Source organism: Apostichopus japonicus, chromosome 6, assembly GCF_037975245.1.
Source record: "Apostichopus japonicus isolate 1M-3 chromosome 6, ASM3797524v1, whole genome shotgun sequence".
Classification (NCBI taxonomy): domain Eukaryota; kingdom Metazoa; phylum Echinodermata; class Holothuroidea; order Aspidochirotida; family Stichopodidae; genus Apostichopus; species Apostichopus japonicus.
In genome coordinates, this window is record NC_092566.1 from 1,097,725 (window position 1) to 1,117,526 (window position 19,802).

The following is a 19,802-nucleotide window of genomic DNA, read 5'->3' on the forward strand; positions in this document are numbered from 1 at the left end:
ATGTATCTGTCTATCACTGAATGATATGACGAGTAAATAATTGTAAACAGATTAACATTTTAGGGCAAAAAAAAAACCCAAACGAAAGCAAAACATGCAGCCGCAGGGGCACTTAGGGAAATGAATTACAAAATTATTGTCTTTTCGACGTTTTGAAGATTTGAACTTAAAAGCCAAAAAAAAAAGTATGCCGTGACCAGGATTCGAACCTGGGTTATTACGGCCACAACGTAATGTCCTAACCTCTAGACGATCACGGCGAGCCACGTGGTGGATATATGACAAACAGTATCTCAATCAATATATATATATATATCTATCTATCTATCTATCATTGAATGATATGACAAGCAAATAATTGTAAACAGCATAACATTTTAGGGCAAAAAACAAACGAAAACAAAACATGCAGCCGCAGGGGCACTTAGGGAAAGGAATTACAAAATTATTGTCCTTTCGACGTTTTAAAGATGAACTTAAAAGCCAAAAAAAAAGTATGCCGTGACCAGGATTCGAACCTGGGTTATTACGGCCACAACGTAATGTCCTAACCTCTAGACGATCACGGCGAGCCACGTGGTGGATTTATAGCAAGCAGTACCTCAATCAATATATATCGGTGATGTGGCCGTGTGGTTAAAGGCGGTGTCATTGGCAGCTATTTTACAGCCATTATTGACAGCCGTTATCATTGGACCTTAGGAACATTATTTGGTCTATAGGTCTTAATGCAAAAAATCAAGATGTCTCATTATATACTATATATTATATATATTTATATTAAATCTGTTATATTGAAAAGCCGTAATGCAAAATTGTAGAGCCAAAAGAATCGTACTCTTAAATAACGGGTGTATCGGCCTTGTCAAAGAGTAGCCAGAATGTGTTGAGGTCCCTATTCTTCCTAAAAGTAATGGTACAAATTCTAAGTTTCTTTTAATGAGGTCCCTATTCTTCCTATAAATAATGGTACAAAATTCTAATTTTCTTTCGAACAGTGTTGTGGAAGATCTTAGGGATTGATATGTTGTGCACGTAGATTTCCTCGGTAAGGAGGCATGTTCGATTGGACCAAATCACCTTTTTATAGATATTGAATAAAAAGTCCAATAAAATCTTCTGCTTGTTCTTTCTATGTATAGATAGGGGGGTTGCCTAATAAGGTGCATTCTTTCCAAGAATCTGGAGGGAGGATATTACATAGTTTCTGTATTAATAATTCCCAGAAGTTACGATCTCGTTGCTACAAAGTTTACACAGTGGTGAAATCAATCATTTTAAATTTATATAATTTATCGTTTGTAAATAGGATATTATGCAAAATCTTCAAATCTAAGTCAGCATCGTGATTATATTGTATGCCACCATAAACACCGTTCCGCAATTTCTCAAAAGAAATGTCGTTGTATGTTTTCTTCCAGTAAATTTTACTTTTGGGAGACAGCGTATCTGTATTACGTAGGAGAAGTGAAGCAAATTTGGCTGACAGATTACTTGCGTCTTTCCAAGTATCGTTATACTTCAGCGGTCGCGGACTGGCCATACCGGGCATTTGGGCAATACCCGGTGGGCCGGTGGCCCGGTGGGCTGGGAGCCTGGTAACAATTCCAGCCTATTTTGACAGTATTAATAGAATACAGACGGGCTGTGTAGAAATATATTTGTGGGAATCAGCTCATGAAATCACCATGTTAGTTAGTCTGTTAGTTCGTAACAAAAGAACGTGCTATTGGCAACTCGTCCGTGCTAATGGATTTTATTTAGATTTTTTTCAAGCATGTTGTCACAAAATGATTAAAAAACTAAATAAAATCCAGTTTAAAACAGATATGTTTGTCTTTTTTTATTTACGTTTTTAACTTTCCTTCAGTTTAATCAAGTACGGTATTGCTTCTGGAAAATTATTTTGGGGTCATTTTTAAAGGATTATTGTAACCTACTAAATTGAGAAATGTAACACAATTTTGCATCTAGGCATTCCTTAACTTAAAAAAAAAATCTAATTGTGGAGGGGGGGGGGCACACCATCCCCTTAGACCCCTCCCCCAGACGGCGATAACTGTAAGTAGCATATCAATGAATAATGCATATGCCGGTCTAGGTTGGAAATGCTCGGGCCGGTTTTAAGTCCCAGTCCACCCCTGTACTTCAGTTTCAAACTGATATTACTCTCATTAGTGGTACTCACGATGGAATCGCCAGAAAATATTTCATCTAACTAATTTGACGGCATGGATCGTATTAGATTATCAAGATATATTACTGATATTACTTAAGCTGTTTTGGTTTCGGGGTATGACATAACAATAACTTGGTAAATTGCTTCGGCAGGAAGCCGGCTTTGTAACATCTCGTCACTGCAATAAACTATTCCACCTTTAATAAAATCCGAATTATGGAAAACTTCTCCATTTTTGTCTGTAATGAAGGGGTTGTGAAATAGGGGTTGCCTGGGTATTTCCTCTCTGGAATTAGGAGGAAGAATTATTCCAATTGATATCTTGTCTCCATGCGCACAACAATTCCTGGTAATATCTAATCCTAACATCATATCACTATAGTGGTTCAGATGATAAAGCATGACATCATCAGTTTATTATTATTGCATTTCGTTGCTATGTAAACGGTTGACGTAACGGATTCGCAGGGAATCCCTTTTGCATTTAAGACAATAAATATTTAAACCCCCTTTCTCCTTCTGAATAGCATTGATCGCCCATTGTGGCACAGGGAGGATAGATGCTTGGTAAACCAGGCGTGAAATAACCAAGGAATTAATCACTAGTGCCTTGCCATGGAATGATAAGTTCCGATTTTTCCACCTTTTGAGAATATTGACACAAGTATCGGTTCTATCAACCCAAATCTTATTTTAGGCAATAGATCGGTTATTACCGAGGGAAATACCTAATATTTCGATACAATCGTATCTAACCGAGAAGTCGATATTTAGATTACACGGTTCTTGATTGTGATCGATAACATATAGTTCAGTTTTATGTCTATTGCATTTTTGTCATCTGTTGTGTAGCGGGTATTGGCTTAAGTGTGTAATCCAATGGTCAGAATGAGTTGACACAGTGAATCGGGTTGTTTATATGAGCAGGGAGTTGTTATGGAAACAACTCCCTGATATGAGAGGGGTGTCTGATCTTTTTCTAAGTGTAGCACCTTCCTAATATATTAACTGAGCTTTGCAGTTGCTAATCGTTACAGCTTGCACAGATACTATTACATAATAATGTTGAGTCACTCAATTGTTTATTCAATATTCTTCAAAGTATGCCTATAATGAACAATACCCGGAACAGTAACACTTGTCCGTCATCACTTGAAAGAAAAGCTTAAAGCGGCATATTGAGTGAAGAAGATATAAAAAGTGACACCAATCTGCACTGGCTGCACATACCCAACAGGAGGGTAATCTTAATGCAGAGCAGGAAGGAAGGAGGGAGGGGCGGGGTTGGTCGGGGAGGTGGGAGGTTGCAGAGAGAGATGTGTTCAATATGGTACAGCACAAGAAGAACATAATGTACCATATTTTAGCCAACGTGCTCTATGTGTTGCCGCCTTAAGTTCGTGTTAAGGCGGAAGCTTTATAATCACAATGATGTTAGAAACCTGTATGACGTCAGCATTTTTTACCTTTTAACATCTTCTTTGGCATTCAAGTACCTGGAAACCACCTTTCTATAAGGGTATAGTATTGCTCACTAGCTTGTTTGATCAGTTAATTGCGCACTGGTTACATAATCCTGATTGGCTGTTTGTATTAGGATTTATTCAGGCGCGTAATGAGGAATTTGCCAAGGGAGGGATGAACCTGTAGGCATTGGAAACTATCAAAGCGTAGCGCCACCTTGTTGGCGCGAAGCGTACAAGAAATTTTTGGCTGAAAATGCCTCCCAGATCGCTGGAAATGGCACTTCCCAGGCCTTCAAAGTTGCATCTAAGCATTTTCTATTTTGAAATTACTAGCGATACCATAAATATGTACAAAAAATAAGCTCAAGGGGGAGGGGGCGGTCGCCCCTTCGCCTCCCCCTTGGCTACGCGCCTGTATTTATTAGAGCAGGAATTATAAAATTCGACGGTCGTTAACATGCGTTTTCAGTACAGTGCGACTACTGTAGATGTCTTCTCGGCCTATGCGCTATGTCACGTCAGGTTTTTTCTAGCAACTTTAGCCTACTGCCGGTCCGCGGTCGAAGGGTCGTTCATGAGTGGTCATCATGGAGATTCGAGACCATTCCGACCAATGATATATTTTTCGCACATGTAATTTTGTTCGACACCCAAAATCCCAGTGAGAGGGCGACTGGGGGCGACAAGCTTTCATGGGGGGGGGGGGGCTGTCGCCCCCACGCCCCCTTGGCTACGTCACTGCGTGGGGTTATATATTGACATTACATCTATTAAACATGCTTCTCAGTTGAAGTAAAGTCTTCTGTTTTCTTGAACAAAATTCAAGCACTGACATGTCACAGTCTGTAGGGGCCTACGAAGGACAAAAGAAAACGAAGAGTCCCTTATTGTTTTTTAAACAAGTTTGACTTTATTGTGATTTTCTGAATATAGTTTAGTGTTACATTTCTTGTCTTACTCTTGAAACGTAGTAAAACATTTTGAATCCCATGCAGTCACGTTAATTCCAGTCTTTACGATACATATTTACATTAAATGTAATTGATTATTGATATTAGTTGTTATATAAATCCATGTTTTTAAAATATAAATTATTCTTTAACTTAATCTAAAACGTATATTTGCTTCGTATCATCAACAGATTACACCAGGGTGAATTCAAGACTATTGGAAAATGACAAACAAAATGTGTAATGCATTACAACCTTTTTATTTGAGGCCAAAAATTATTATATTTCTCCGGATAATATGGAATTTATCTTTTCATTAAATGAAGACAACGTTTTACAGAACAAATTGCATGTTCATGAGGCTGGATGTTCATTACATGTTAATACAAGCAGACTAACAAGCAATGCAAAAGATATCTCAAAGGTATATCAAGAACAATAGAAATAAACAATCATGAAAACAACAACAACAACTTAAATACACCGTTTGTAAATCATGACCATTATTACCCTCAAATATCGTCACATTTATTCCGTCACATTTCCAGCCACCCGTTAAAATTATGCTTCACAGAAACATCGCTAACCCCCTGGCGCGTAGCGAGGAGTTTGCAAAGGGACGGGCGAACCTGTACAGGCAAACTCTTAGAGCCGTAGATTCGGCACTAGAAACTATCTAAGCGTAGCGCCACCATGAGTTGGCGCGAAGCGTACAAGAAAATTTTGGCCGAAAATGCCTCCTAGATCGCTGGAAATGGCACTTCCCAGGCCTTGTAAGTTGCATATAAGCATTTTCTATTTTGAAATTACTAGCGATATCATAAAAACATTCAAAAACAAATCTGCTCAAGGGTGGGGCGGTCGCCCCCTTCGCCCCCCCCCCTTGGCTACGCACCTGCTAACCCCATCCTCGTTGTATAAGAATGTTTTTAAACGACACGAAAATCTTCATAATAAAATGTAAGTACTCACAAATTTATGTATGCTCAAATAAATATCATCACTCTAACTTTTGGCACGCACACGAAAGAGTAGTATTGTTGTTGAGTGGGGGTTTGGGTAAAGCGTTGAGAGAAATTATTTAATTTTTGGCTTAAAGATTACCCAATAATCACATATACATATTAATCGTCACTCGTGGTTATCAATTCTTCTATATCATGACGTAATCTTTAAAATGGCGTCTTCGGTCTCTTTCCCAGCCAAGACGATATTTTCGGTTCTGATTTGAAACGTTTCATAAACGCATGGAGCAGTTCATGATTGCTAAGGTCAAAGGTCCCAGGTTCTTTACCTAGTAAAGAGGGTATGACGTCATAAATAAGGTAGAATACAAGGATATCAGCCAAGGATATCTGTGAAGCAAAAGAGGAAAGTTAATTAAAATAATTAATTTTCACATCACATACAATAAAGATGTCAATATGCGTGCTTACTAATTCAATATATAGTTTATAATATGAATTGGGTGCTTTAAATCTTTGTGCTCTGTTTTAAGTCAGCATTTATCTTGAATAATCGGACCCACGACAAAGATCTAATCTTGAATAATACGCTGATTCTTAGCAAATTATTTCTCTTAAATTCTGTATCTATAAAAGTTTCTAATGTTAACTAAAATTACCTCCATGCATGTGAACCAATTTAAATTCCACATGCAGACACAATTTATGCTAGATTTGCTTTCAATATATATACAGGTAAGTATCTTTCTGTTTCTCCTTAACTTGAATTTATATATAAGTGACGTATATAATGCAACTTTGGTGTTTTATCGAGGAAAGTTCGAGAAAGATGAGCGATGTGAATAAAATAAAATAACTACATACATTCTCCCCTATTCTTCTGGGTTGGGGTGTGGGTGTGGGTTTGTGTGTGGTGGGGGGGGGGAGTTCCTCATACTCCATCCTCCCATCGTATTTACAATATAATTTCAGCTTACAGATACCTTTTCTCCAACAAACCATCCAGTTCCTCCGTTAGTGTTTTTAAGTAGTTTTTCGATGTTGTCCAAATACTTATTCGATCCTTTGTCTATAAATTCTTTTCTAATCTCCTCCTGAAACCAAGGAAAGATAAAAACGATTCGGTTTCTAAATGTAAATGTGGGACACAAAATTGCCTTCATTTGCCCTAAATCGTAACTAATACCTATATAACTGCCTATTCGGAGAAGCCTTGTTGATTTAGTTGACATATACTCTCCTACAGGATTGGGATATCGAATTATGTATAAAACTATAACATGCCTTGATCAGAATGCTGCAAAGTCAAATCCGACTCCAATGCAGTTTTCAAGGTGGTTGATTTGCTTCCGACAATATTAGTGTTTAGTATCTCAATATAAAACTGTTCAGTTGGCTACATGTCATGCAACAACAAAAAAAACGAATAGTACGAATAAACAAATTTTAGGTATCATTATATTTGATATAAATTACTTATATACTTATTTCCCTTGTTATGAAGTGCATTTTTCTTTGTTAATTATACAATAACATTATTACAATCAACAGTAAACAAAACACGTTTCGATCAGTCACGTTGTACTTCGGCTTGTTCGTTTCTTACTCGTTTCTTGGAATCAGTCTGTGAGAAGAATTTGCTGACTTCTGGATCAAAGTCACGGACCGTCTCAAGGACGACCTCTACAAGAGCATGACCCCAATCATCAGATGGATAGAAACCTGAAGAAAAGAAATATAGGTAGAACGTGTTGTGTGCACGCGAGGTGTATCGATTTTGACTCTTACAACAATTGACGTTACATTTCCACACACACACACATATATATATATATAGTATATGTGTAAGTATGTAAGTAACTATATGTGCGCACTTTTCTTAATTGCCATGTCGGTGTATGTTTCAAGTTAGTCTGTGTAAGACATTTTATCTGTGATTCTTAAAGGTTTAAGAGATCCCAGCGATCGATGTCTTCTAAAGCAAAGTTTTTACTAACCGTGTTTTCTGGCTACATATCTGTAAATGGCTCGACTCTGCGGTATTTCCTTTCCATCTATCTCTAAGACTGGAAGTTGTCCAAATCCTGGTCCTGTTCGACAGAAGAGAGAGAGCTCATACCAAAATAAAAGCCTTATTTATACCAAACTGTCGCCCCGGAAAAAAATGTCAAAGACTAATTCTAATCTTACGTCAACACCTCCTTCTCCACAACATCCCAATTCATAAAATTGAGAAATTGTCAGTGAAATAATTATGTGTGAACACTCTAATTTCTCGTTGCTTGCCCTCACACTCATGAATTTAACTAAAATGAATCACTCAAGTGCAACCAAATGGAGTCGGCCAATTCACCCTCTTTCCTTCTTTTCCTCTAACTTCACTTCCCCCTCCTCCATCACTCTTCTCTCTCTCAGCCCCTCACCCTCCCCGTTCGAACATGAAAAATCGTGCACTCACTTGCTTTCATATCCGCCCATTCTTCTTCAGAAACCCTCTTGTCTTCATATTCAACACTAGCAAGCTCAAACATATACCGGATAGGTTCAGCTTGTACTCTCAAATTAAAATACAATAATCTATATTTTGCCATACTAGAGACCTAATGTACTTAAAACCAGTTCCGCGAAATTGTTACGATTAAAATGCTGAGTAAAGCCAACTCGAAAGAAACTGGATACGTGTAGAAATGGGCCAAACTTGATAAAGGTAATGTTGTACACAAATTACAGGAATGCTACTATATGCGGTACGCGTCAACTTGACGATCGCCGATTAGGAGGCTAAAAATGTCAAATTCGAACAAACTACAGTTTTGATTTACCAAATTTTACACTGTACGATAATAGAAGAACTGGTAATGTTTACTGATTTACGCTTTATATCCTATAGCAAACTTTTACACACGGTTAGCCTTCAATAAGTGTAATAAACTATACCTTTATGCAAACAAGCCTCAGAAAGTGTAAAGGGCAATAATTCACGTTGGTTGGTGTACTGTTGTTGTTCACTCACTGCAAATGCTAAACAGAACACTTACCAATTACTACATAGGCCTTTACTTTACTACACTTCGGTTATATTTACAACTGAACGGTATGAACGGAAATAAGACAATATTTCATTTAAAACCACTCATCAAGTTAGACAATATTCTCGAGAGACATAGCAATGTTTTAAACTTCAAGGAGGGGGGGGGGGCTATTTGTGTTGCGGGAGAAACGGGGAGGGGGAGCGAAACCGGGGAAGTGATTTGTTGAATATTGTGATTCAGCTGTCCAATATTTCGTGTGAATTAATTTAGGTACCACCTTATTTTCGAAAAATTAAAATTTGGTTCACCAATGAAGTGTGAGATGGGGGGGGGGGGGGTAGGACGCGTTCACTAGCCATTAAAATTTCCCTATTGTTCTACGTTTTTGCCCCTTAAATATATTGGCTCCTCCCACTTGCAATCTTCCCCCACTTTGGAATTTTCCGTGGCGCCCCCTTCACAATGTATTGGGCCTGACGAACGCAACTGCTAGCGGAAGGCAGCAATTCAAACTTCATTTTTGCAGACGATTAACAAAGCTCTGAAAAATACTATTACTACAGAACTTGTCAATACTAATTGTAGAGGGTCATTGTTGTGGTTTATATAATTGCGATTTGGCAGACGTTAATAAAAGGTGACAATAAAAAAAATCAATTTCCTTTTCTATAGCACCTGAACTGTTACATGACCTTCACAACACAACGTATAGACGTTATATTATCGTTAGGGTACCGGTATTGATAAACGCACAGAAATTGTTTCATCACTAACAAACATCACGTTTTGGACTTGACTTGTTAAATACATATATGTGACAACGATATTGTATGAACGTAATCTTTGACATCATTTTTGTCCGTCTCGGCGTTCAATATAAACAAGTGTAAAATGGACATGAGTTTGACGGCTATGAGTGAAAATTGATCTTACAGACTCCACAGTTTATATAATAAATGTAAATTTTTTTTGGGTATATATCTGGCTTTGTTAGGGGCTTTATTATTATGCCCATATACTTTATACTTGTTACCTTTATTTTTGGTGGGCTTCTTGTACAAGCTACGGCTTCCAAGCCCTTCCACCATTTTCTCTCCGTAATTTCCATTATTTTTCTTTTATTTGAATTACTACTTATTATTTTCTTTGCATGGTATTGTCTTCACAGTCCTATTATTATAAAAACATTGTGAGAAAATGGAAAAATAAATGAAAAATGAAATGAAATGGCTAAATATAATATTCATTTCATACATTGTTTACTAAATAAGAACATGGCAATAGATACAATATGTGATAATAGTCACTGTGCTGTTGATTAGGGCATGCATGTGTTACTTTTCAAATGTATAGGACATTTAGATGATACACAATAATGACAACTCTCTTATTAATATATCAATATCATTTTATTTGATATAACTGTGAATATATGAAACATAAAATATATTTCACTTACTTGAAAAAAGTACTGTTCGTACTTTTAATTAAATAAATGGTTTACACTGGTCTATAATAAATACATACACCCATTATTAATTAATTACAAATAAACATTTACATTATATATTTAGGCCTACTAGAACTACACATAAACATTATATTAAGGATGTTGCTGTTATTATTTCAGTAATTCATATGCTATACAAGATATACAAACCCCCCAAAAAAAGAATAGCTGATTAATTGAAATTAAACCAAATTAATACGAAATGCCCAATTATTAAGTTATGCAATAGTCGAAGATTCTTGTATTTACATCTGGATATAAGAAATTGTTTGAAATAGGCCTGTTTTCATGAAAGACACGGGTAACACTTTTTAAATATATATATATTTTTTGTCATATTTCTTTCATGGTTCTTTCTTTCAAAATAGCCGTTTTATAGGAAAGCACCAATGCATCGAAATATGGCTGAAAGACAAACATGATGACGTCACAGTTTGTTTTATTTTGTACTGCCGAGCTGTTTCATTGTGTCTTCACCCCTCCTCGGGTAACCGAGGGAAAGATTGGTGGTAAGAAGCTGAGGCAGTAGTTAAAGCCACAATTAACGTGCAATCTTTTCTCTTGGCATTACGCCAATGTATGAAGGAACACTTTGCCGATTATGTTTGGAACTGAGTGGAATAAGGTTCACACGTACCATATCCTCTGTGGGGATCGAAAAGTACACACATGCGCAAAACAGTCTTTATGCTGTACGGTAAGAGCAAACCTTCTTCTCTATGAAGGAGACAATTGACCATCATGACAAATTTATTTGCAATAGTCATTAATCTATCTCAATATCTAATCAATTGACTTGTGAATAGTTAGCGAAGAAGATATACTATAGCAAGGGAGAGATGGGGAGGTTAAGATGGGGAAGGTGGAGATGGGGGGGGGGGTTGAGATGGCGGAGGTGGAGATAGGAGGAGGTGGGGATGGGGAGGAGGTTGAGATGGGGGAGGTGGAGATGGGGAGGTGGAGATGAGGGAGGGGGAGATGGGAGAAGGTGGAGATGCTAGGAGGTAATAAATGGGGAAGGGGGAGGTGGGGAAGGTGGAAATGGGGGAGGTAGAGATGGGGGTAGGTGGAGATGGGAGAGGGAGAGGGGGAGGCGGGCTAAAGTCACCTTCGACACATGCTGAAACTATTATCAATGATGATTGGAAAAGCAATCATATATGCGACATATTTAGCACGACTGACTGCGCGACCGCAGTGAGGGGGGGGGGGGGGGTGGTGAACGACAACGAGGAGAAGGAAGGGAACTGTATGAAGATAAATATAAATGACTGAATATACACATCTCAGCAATTTCTCGTGGGTAAGCTGTTCTCATTTTTTTTTTCAAGCATGTGTGTCGTGGTGCAACGGTGGGAAAGGGGGAGTGGCGGTCGTGTAGCATTAGATATAAACATCCGAGAAGCTGTTGTTACAAAACCCACAACACTTTGCAAAAGAAAGTTTTATGAGATACAAGAGAAAGAAGAAGACATGAATGAGAGTTGCTCCTACAAAAGCTGCAAAAGCACTGACTCCTAAAGACATAAGAGGGATAGTTCCCCAGTCGATGCTCCCTCTATAAATATGTGTTTCTCCACTAGGATTTAATCCACCGGCAACGAAGTATATATAAGTAAACAGAAAGTATACCGCAGCATAGAGAATAGGATATATAAAATGAAGTAAGCGGAAAGGGTTGGCTACTAGCATGAAGTCAATGATAACCAGAGCAGCACCCAAACCATGCACACTTAAGTTAAAGAAATGAACGGTGCCCTCCATAGGGTTGAACTCTAGCGCCCAAAACAGGACGGTAACCGCGAGTTCGGCGCTACACGCGATTACTTGTAAGAGCCAATTAATTTTGAAGTACCAGGTGTTCTGCGGTATGAGAATGACACTCTCCGAATCGATGAGGTCGGTTTCCGTCGCGGTTGAATTCCGCATCGCGATATCTTCTTTATTATTGTGTTTATCGTCACCTGCAAGAAGAAAAGGAGACACTCTTTAAATAGTTACTGATGTTGGTTTCTTTGTTTCGTTGTCTTTACATTTTCATAGGCTTGGATGTATAAAAATAACTACTTTTTTAAATGTATTTGGCCTTGAAAGGTGTTGGGCAAGCTCTGACTTATCGAGTTATAATCGATGACATGCACATGGAGGTGTGTGTGTATCGGGGTGGGGGGGGGGGGTAGATCCCCCAACTAACTTGGGCAGAGGCATGAAATTTAATGCCAGGGCCTTGCAGAGGCGAATTCAGAACTTAACGAAGGAGGTGGTTTGATCCTTTGTTCGTTGAAGCCCACTTCCATTCCGGGAGGTTGGGATGGTCTTGGGTTCTCTCCAGCAAAACGTAAATGTTAAACGTTATAGGGAGGATTATGAAGCACATAATAGGCTACAAATTATAGGTCCATAATTAGGTTTATTAACTCTAACGCAATAAATGCCTTTGAAGTTTTGCGTGAGGTCGAATAGACGGTGACACGATGAAAGCTCCCCCCCCCCCCCCCAAACATTGCGCATGCCACTGCTTATAACCTCATAAAACAGTTCAAATACAAAAGAATACAAACTAATATTTGACGTTATTAATAAATGAATTCTACAGACAAGACAATATTAACACGGCAGAGAGACAAGGGGAAGGGGTTGGGTGGGGGGGGGGGGGTTGTGTGGGGCTGGGAGGGTTGTTACTTGCAGGTGTTAAATCTAGTATATATTTCTTACTTCTTTTCTTCCCTATCATATGCCAATAGCAAGTAGCAAACGCTGCCCAGATCATGTAAAGTGTTAGAACGAGGAAAGACCAGTTCGAAATGAAGATGAGCCATTTAGCTTTGACATCTATCTGGGAGTAAAGTGGCGGCGTTCCCCATTTAATCAACAGAGTAATGAAAACTGCAACTTGATAAAGTCCGATGATAACACGATATGCTATGAACGAGCCAGGTAAAAGCGGCCATCTTGCCTGTATACAAAAATAAGCAAAAGAGAAATAATAATAATAACAGTAATAAATAATAATAATAATAATAGCATAGTACATCTTCATAGCCCCAGAATTTATCCTGCTAAGAGTTTGCAAACATTTCTGGAAGCACTTTCGGATATCCGGTACTCTCCAATAAATTTCCCGATATTGTGGGGGGTGAGAGTAGAGTAAACTTAGGCAATTAGATGTCTCAAACCTTTCCTGGCGGTGAAATCAAACTGAGTCTATAGCAGTTCATGTTAATAACCATACAGTTGTTGTACTTCAGTGGTGTGGTGGGGTCCCTTATATTCAGACTTAAAGCTGACGAGGTTAGTTTCTTTAAACTATTTTGATCAGACACTACATTTCTTAGACTTTAATCAAGGAACTTGGCGAAGGGCAAACCCCAAAAAATATGGTATTTTTTAAAAAAATTTATGGAACACAGGACAATGACATGTACAAGGATTACATGACACCGATAAACATCTTTCTGACAAACACAATCGCATCAACTGAGAAATATCGCGAAACTAATAGCTTACATCTTTAGATTGATTCGGTTGTAAGCTTAATTCACGTTGCAGAGCGCATGCGTTATTGAAGCGCATCCACTCTAAAAGTCGGTCAATTGAATTATATACCTGTGGTAATGCGAATTTTTGAGGATCCTCTCTCCCAAACAAGAAAGACCTCGGTGAACACTGTCGTCGACACTCTGACATGGTCTTGATGGTTTGTCTATAGACTGCTCGAACAGAATGAAAATATAAGAGAAGGGATTAGTAGTCGCTATATCCGACATATATCATTAAAATAAATCAGATTAAACTACCAAAATATTTTAAAAAAATAAAAAAAAATTATATTCTGGGCACGCTTGTTCGTCGTTACCAAATTCTTTAAGTCTTTTGTAAACTAAGGGAGCAACATGAAGGGAGGACGGTATGAAACTTTCTGCTGTTAATTTGTGTATTAATTATGTGCATACCAATTTAAATATGGCAGTGGGTCTTACTGGTGACAGGTACTCCTCCTATTTGTATTCCATGCATGTTAGTCACTGTTTTCAAACAAATGCTATAGTCAAACGCAAAGTGATGTCACGTGAGGACGACTGGATAGTCACCCTCCACTGAGGAGAGGGGGGGGGGCAGGACGAGAGGAGAGGAGAGTGGGCGTTGGAAAGGACCAGGGTGGGAGACAGGACGAGAGCAGGGGAGAGGGTGGGTCTTGGAGGAGTATATTGACAGGAAAGGATCAGCTTACAAAGTATTGTCACGTGATGTCTAACACGGTACTACTTCCGAGTATAACGTCACAACAACAGATAGCCTAATACTTGTTTATTGTGATCAGTACCGTTCGGTGTGCAAAATGCATGACTTGCTGAACGCAATACTATACAGAAACTGCCTGATAACACCGAATCACAAGATCATTCAAAAGAAACCCCGTGACATCAAAGAATATTCTATGAAAGCCATTATATCCGCCTACATAATTTTCACTATAACCAATTCATAAAGTATTACTTGTGTATGCCCATGGAACCATGTCAGGGTACTACTTCCGAGGTATAACGTCACAACACCAGATAATACTTGCTTATTGCAATCAGTACCGTTCGGTGTGCAAAAACATGACTTGCTGAACGCAATACTATACAGAAACTGCCTGATAACACCGAATCACAAGATCATTCAAAAGAAACCCCATGACGTCAAAGAATATTCTATGAAAGCCATTATATCCGCCTACATCGTTTTCACTATAACAAAAAAAAGTTTAGCTATAAATTAGATAATAGGAAAGTAAAGTCATGGGGATATAGATATCAACAACGTTTAAATCAAATAACCTGTCTTTTGCTCGTCTGCTTAAAGTGTTTGTTATTCTCCTCATTTATTTAATTGTACTGAAAATATAGGCTATATCCATGATACTACGGTCTAACACGGACAGGGTCTCAAATAAGTTACCGTAAGGTTTCCTGACCATTGGGTCTCTACACTAGGGGACCATTGCCATATCTAATCGCCGTCAAGACGGCCTGTGGGCGTCTATTGTATATGCGTGCTCTCAATATTGGTTGTATCAGTGTCACAACAACGCGCTTTAATATTCTTCTTATCCTCACTACTTACTCTGCAGTTGAAACCGTTTTCGTTCGATATTACCATACTGGTTGACTACGTTATGATGATAGCGACTATATATATGATACGTACAATTGTATAGCTAGTTGTTTACCATCTGTAAACATGCATATCGATTAAATTATGTGTTTACCAAGCAGTGCAAATCAGAGCTATAGAGATATGGCTCTCGGATAGAAAATAACCTTATATAACAGGGAGCGTTCTGTATGCAACAACCATCATCAGTCAAGAAGATAAAAGTTATAACAGGCAGATACGTATTACTACCCGATATACAATGTTACAACTGGTGCACGCACTGTGACACATAGACATATAAACAAATATAAAACTGGCCCATGTTAAATTTTAACAATCATTTCTAAGATTACTCTGCACGCAGTCATTTCCATCGTCATATAGCTTCCACTAACAAACTGAAGCAACCTACACTGTATATGGTTTCGATACATTCTCCTACTGAACACTTATGCTAAAAGGTGAATATTAGTGAGTGAGGGGTGGATGCAGGATTTCGAAATGGATGGGGCCGACATTATAGAGTAAGAGTGCAGTTATTGTGAAGAGACAGGAAATTGACGAATGAAATAAATATTAATTAATTAAGTGAGTGAGTCATATAGATAGATAAGAAGAGACAGAATTTTCACACCGTCAAATCCAAAACAACACTGGATCTTTGTGAATCCGCGACTATATAGGCCTATAACTGAAACGACATGCCTAAATGTATCACTAATATTATTCATGATACCGTGTGCGCTTTTATCACTGATACGGTGGGTGGAGGAAATAGCGCATTCGATCATGGAGGAACTGTCCCTCCGTGTTGTGTTGTTGTTGTGTTGTTGTTATATCATTTAACAACATACCTGGGCACATCCTTTTACGCATGCACTTGCCTCATATTCGTAGACACGGAAATATACCTCGATCACAGATACGGCGGATCATGGGTGACACAACATTATATAGATTTATTATTCAAAATAAAGTAAAACTGTTAGCAAACTGCTTATCCACTAGAGAGCCTGTGTAGTAGAATGTGTAAAAGTAAGTTGGCCTGACGTTTCGATCCTAGAAGGATCTTCTTCAAAGGCTAAATGACAAGTAACAGTAACAGAAGGGACAAAAACAGCTTTATTATTCATCAATTCATAAACTGTTTGAGTAGTTTGTACCAGCAGGCTTACTCCTTTTAATCATCTGCATCATTTGTATACCAATCATTCCCAAAATTAACTGCGAAAATTTGAAAACCCATACATTCAAAAATATCATACAAAACAAAAAGCAATATTTTCACGTACCTTTGATTGAAGATCCGAACTGGCCGTTGTTATAAGACAATCTCGGGATATTTTTTTAGTTTTCGGTTCTTGACGTGCTTTGCAGGTAGTGTACGTAAATATGATACCAGTATATTGTATCAACAAACATATGTACTACATTAGTACACTGCTGCAAAGTGTTAAATATACTAAATGAAATGTGTATACAACTGTAAAAATTAACGTGGATTGTTGACTGACCGTAACGCTGTTGTAAAATGGCTGTTTAAGGTGGAGTGTGGTGTCTTGTGTTTAGCCTAGTATAGCTCTAGTTACGGAACAGGTCATCGATGAAAAGAAATCGATTCCTATTTTTCTCACGCTTCATTGCTCACAGCAGCCCAGCAATAGGCTATAAGTACCTGAAGGCCATTATGTAGTAAACATGTCGCGGTCCATAGCACAAACAATTATTGGACTCTTATTATACGCCCATCTGTTTCTCGTCGAAGTGGCAAAGTTGAGATAGGGTCAACTTAATAAGTCCATGGTTATATCAACTTTCATGGTTGTACTATTGCTGTTCATTGCTAGTATATTATAAAGAACTATAGTTAGGGGGTACAACTGGACTTACATACATAAATATAGCAGCATTTCCAACCCCGTCTTTCCTGCTTTGACAATCGTTTTGACCCAATAATTGTCATCCCGGCTGAAGTTGTTAACCTGCAGAAGTATGTTTTAAGATACCCTACCTAGAATGATATTTTATGCTTGGAAGAAGATCAATATATCTCCCAAGGCTATCTTTAGTAAATTCATTGTGTAAAAGTAAGTGGGTCTGACGTTTCTAGCCTATAGCAGGATCTTCTTCGGAGGCTGAATGACAAGTAACAAAAAAATACAGGGGACAAAATACAAACATAGAAATACAGACAAGTTAACGAGCAGGGTGTATACAAACGAGATTGAAGTAGGATGATTAGTAGGCAAATTAAGGGTGGGGTCCCCGCGAAAGATTTTTATCCCTCCGATCAACAAGTTTGCATTAATCGGGTAAGTGGACCTTAGTTTTGCATGGGCACCTTGTACTACTACTAGCATTACACGTTGTCAATAATTCAGGTATAGCGAGATTTCGATTTTGTCTGGCCCTTGGCTCCATGCGACACGAATTTGTTTTACTCTGGCCCTCGTAGAAAATTAAAGTAAATTAAAGTGTGTGGAGGGGGGGGGGGGCATATCCCGATCGAATTTCAGGATCCTGCAGGATGGCGGATATTGAAAGCAGAATAAAAAGGGGAAAACGAGAAAATGGTTTCAAAGTAGACAAGCCAATTATTATAAATGGAAGCACAAAACTAAAAAAAGAACCAGACAGAAGAAAAGCAAGTTGACTTCACTGGGTGTTGCGGTTGCCCCGGCCCTGGCAAAACCATTGTTCACGTTAGTAACCAGCCCACGAATACAAAAATCCTTCCCGGTGGCTGGGGCTGTTCCCCAGGAGTAAACTTTACAAGAGTAGTTTTACTCACAAGCCCTCTATAGCCACCTAGATGCCTAAACTGTAGAGGCTTTGCCAGAGCCGAGGTCTCCTCCCAGTTTACGAATTCTAGCATATCAAAGTGGGTTTTATATTATTAGTATATGAGCTTAGGTTTTATTCAGTCATATTTACCACGTTTTCCTTGCCACTCTGAGAAATTGTATCTCGCGATTCTTTTACTCCACCATACAAAACTTCGTGTGATTTTAAATACTCCAAAACAAATGCCTAATAGAACTACTGTCATATGCCTATATGAGCTCAATTTGATTTGAGGGGCTGGAACGACTTGCCCGAAAAATAAAACCAAAATATTTCGCGCGCTCCGCCGCGCGCGTTCCACATGTGAATGTGTATGTCATAGACATGCATCGGTTTTTACATCGCATGCCAATAACATACAATCATTCTCGGTCGTTACAATATTACTAGTAATAATAATATAAGTTTAACCACTGAAAAAACACATTGAAAATGATCTATCTTTCAGTAGGTGCCCGAAAAGTTATCAGCATATTGCCCGAATTTTGACAAACATATTTTGTTGGGGGTTTGGGGGGGGGGGCTAAAAAGTTTGTGGAGTGAGTGCCAGTGGGTACAAATGTATCGAAAAAAGGTTCGGAACAAAAATGCAATAGCGACAGATGGGATGTCTGACTGACACTGACCGTAGTGACGAGTCGCGCGGGGGTACAAAGCAGCAGTCGGAATTTTCCGGCTTCAAAACCCATCCAGTTGGATTTTCAGCCACTGCACCCCCCCCCCCCCAATCATCAGGCTTTAGCTACGTCCCTGGGTGGTCGCGTTTACGTTTTCTTTTATTTGAAATAATTATGTCGTCATAAAGGGGGACGGTGATTGGCCGCTTCCAGAAGCTTGAGAGTAGAAATATACCTGAAAGATTTCGACAAATTCTGAAGGCTGCGGCATGAATAAAGTTTGACTTAGAAAGAAGGTTTTCTGTGCAGCTAAAACGATATACTGTCATATGTAACTACAGACTAAATTTTCGTATTGTAGCTTTTAATCAGGGTACTGGGGAAGATACAGTTATAATACAGCATGGTATCGCGGATCCCCCAGGCTCTATGCCTGTAGCAATACTATATGTTTCCTTAACTTAAGTTTCTTATCGATGGTTTTTGCAAGGAAAACACCTTCTTTGCTGGATGGAATATTCTCACGAAAAATGTTGATATTGTCATAACCTCTAAGATCTCTAGCGAAAGGTTACTTAAAAATAACAATTTTTGGGTGGAACAAGTCAGCATTCCAAAACACTTATTTAGAGCACGAGTCCTCTATTATTCGCCTACGGAGCACTTAGCAGACCATATGGATTACACATATCTACAGTTTCGTCAACACATGTGCCTGTTTCATCATGTTTTATGCTTTGGTTAAGGATTTTTAAGGGTAAGATAATGTAAATGTTTACATTTATGGAAATTTAATTGGAAACGTTTATATAACAGCTATTTATATGAGAGTTTGTGCAATGCAGTCGAAAATTTCCGGTCTTGAATCAATTCCGCTCCCAATAATAATAACGGCTTAAATTTATCACAGCTATTACTTCCTTCAATACCATTTCGTGACTATCACTTCTTTCTTATCAGTTTCAAATGTTGCCTTTGGAATTTCCTCATTGGAACTCACTTAATAATTAAATAGGCCCCGCTGTCCGATTGGTTAGGCAGTGGTACATTATATTAACTAAGTAAACGGCACAGTATATACGACTAATTAAGTTGAA

At 38.4% G+C, this 19,802-nt stretch overlaps 1 protein-coding gene and 2 non-coding genes across 6 annotated transcripts; all 3 read right to left on the minus strand.

Annotated features, from left to right (window-relative positions):
- Positions 1–188: 188 nt before the first annotated feature.
- On the minus strand, positions 189–260 carry Trnah-gug (transfer RNA histidin (anticodon GUG)). The gene has a single exon. It is a non-coding gene; the product is annotated as a tRNA-His (tRNA).
- A 237-nt stretch (positions 261–497) lies between these two features.
- Positions 498–569, minus strand: Trnah-gug (transfer RNA histidin (anticodon GUG)). The gene has a single exon. It is a non-coding gene; the product is annotated as a tRNA-His (tRNA).
- A 4,676-nt stretch (positions 570–5,245) lies between these two features.
- On the minus strand, positions 5,246–18,336 carry LOC139968615 (glutathione S-transferase 3-like). Of its 4 annotated transcripts, none has more exons than XM_071972792.1 (5): positions 18,179–18,336; positions 7,558–7,650; positions 7,167–7,282; positions 6,544–6,654; positions 5,246–5,950 (listed from the first exon to the last, which is right to left on the minus strand). In XM_071972792.1, the coding sequence occupies exons 1-5, from the start codon at positions 18,291–18,293 to the stop codon at positions 5,768–5,770; spliced, it is 618 nt and encodes a 205-aa protein (XP_071828893.1). In that variant the 5' UTR covers positions 18,294–18,336; the 3' UTR covers positions 5,246–5,767. The 4 variants fall into 4 exon arrangements, with proteins under 4 accessions (XP_071828893.1, XP_071828892.1, XP_071828890.1 ...); XM_071972791.1 differs by lacking the exon at positions 18,179–18,336 and adding an exon at positions 8,019–8,365; XM_071972789.1 differs by lacking the exons at positions 5,246–5,950; positions 6,544–6,654; positions 7,167–7,282; positions 7,558–7,650 and adding exons at positions 9,828–12,066; positions 12,818–13,058; positions 13,709–13,812 and having other exon boundaries at positions 18,179–18,331.
- Between the last annotated feature and the right edge of the window lie 1,466 nt (positions 18,337–19,802).

Coding starts and splice junctions, on each gene's coding strand:
- LOC139968615 (XM_071972789.1), bottom strand. CDS start 18,293: ATGACAGTAGTTCTATTAGGCATTTGTTTTGGAGTATTTAAAATCACA. Junction 13,813..18,178: donor AGAGTGGCAAGGAAAACGTG/GTAAATATGACT, acceptor CTGTTCGAGCAG/TCTATAGACAAACCATCAAG. Junction 13,059..13,708: donor AAAAATTCGCATTACCACAG/GTATATAATTCA, acceptor TTTTGTATACAG/GCAAGATGGCCGCTTTTACC.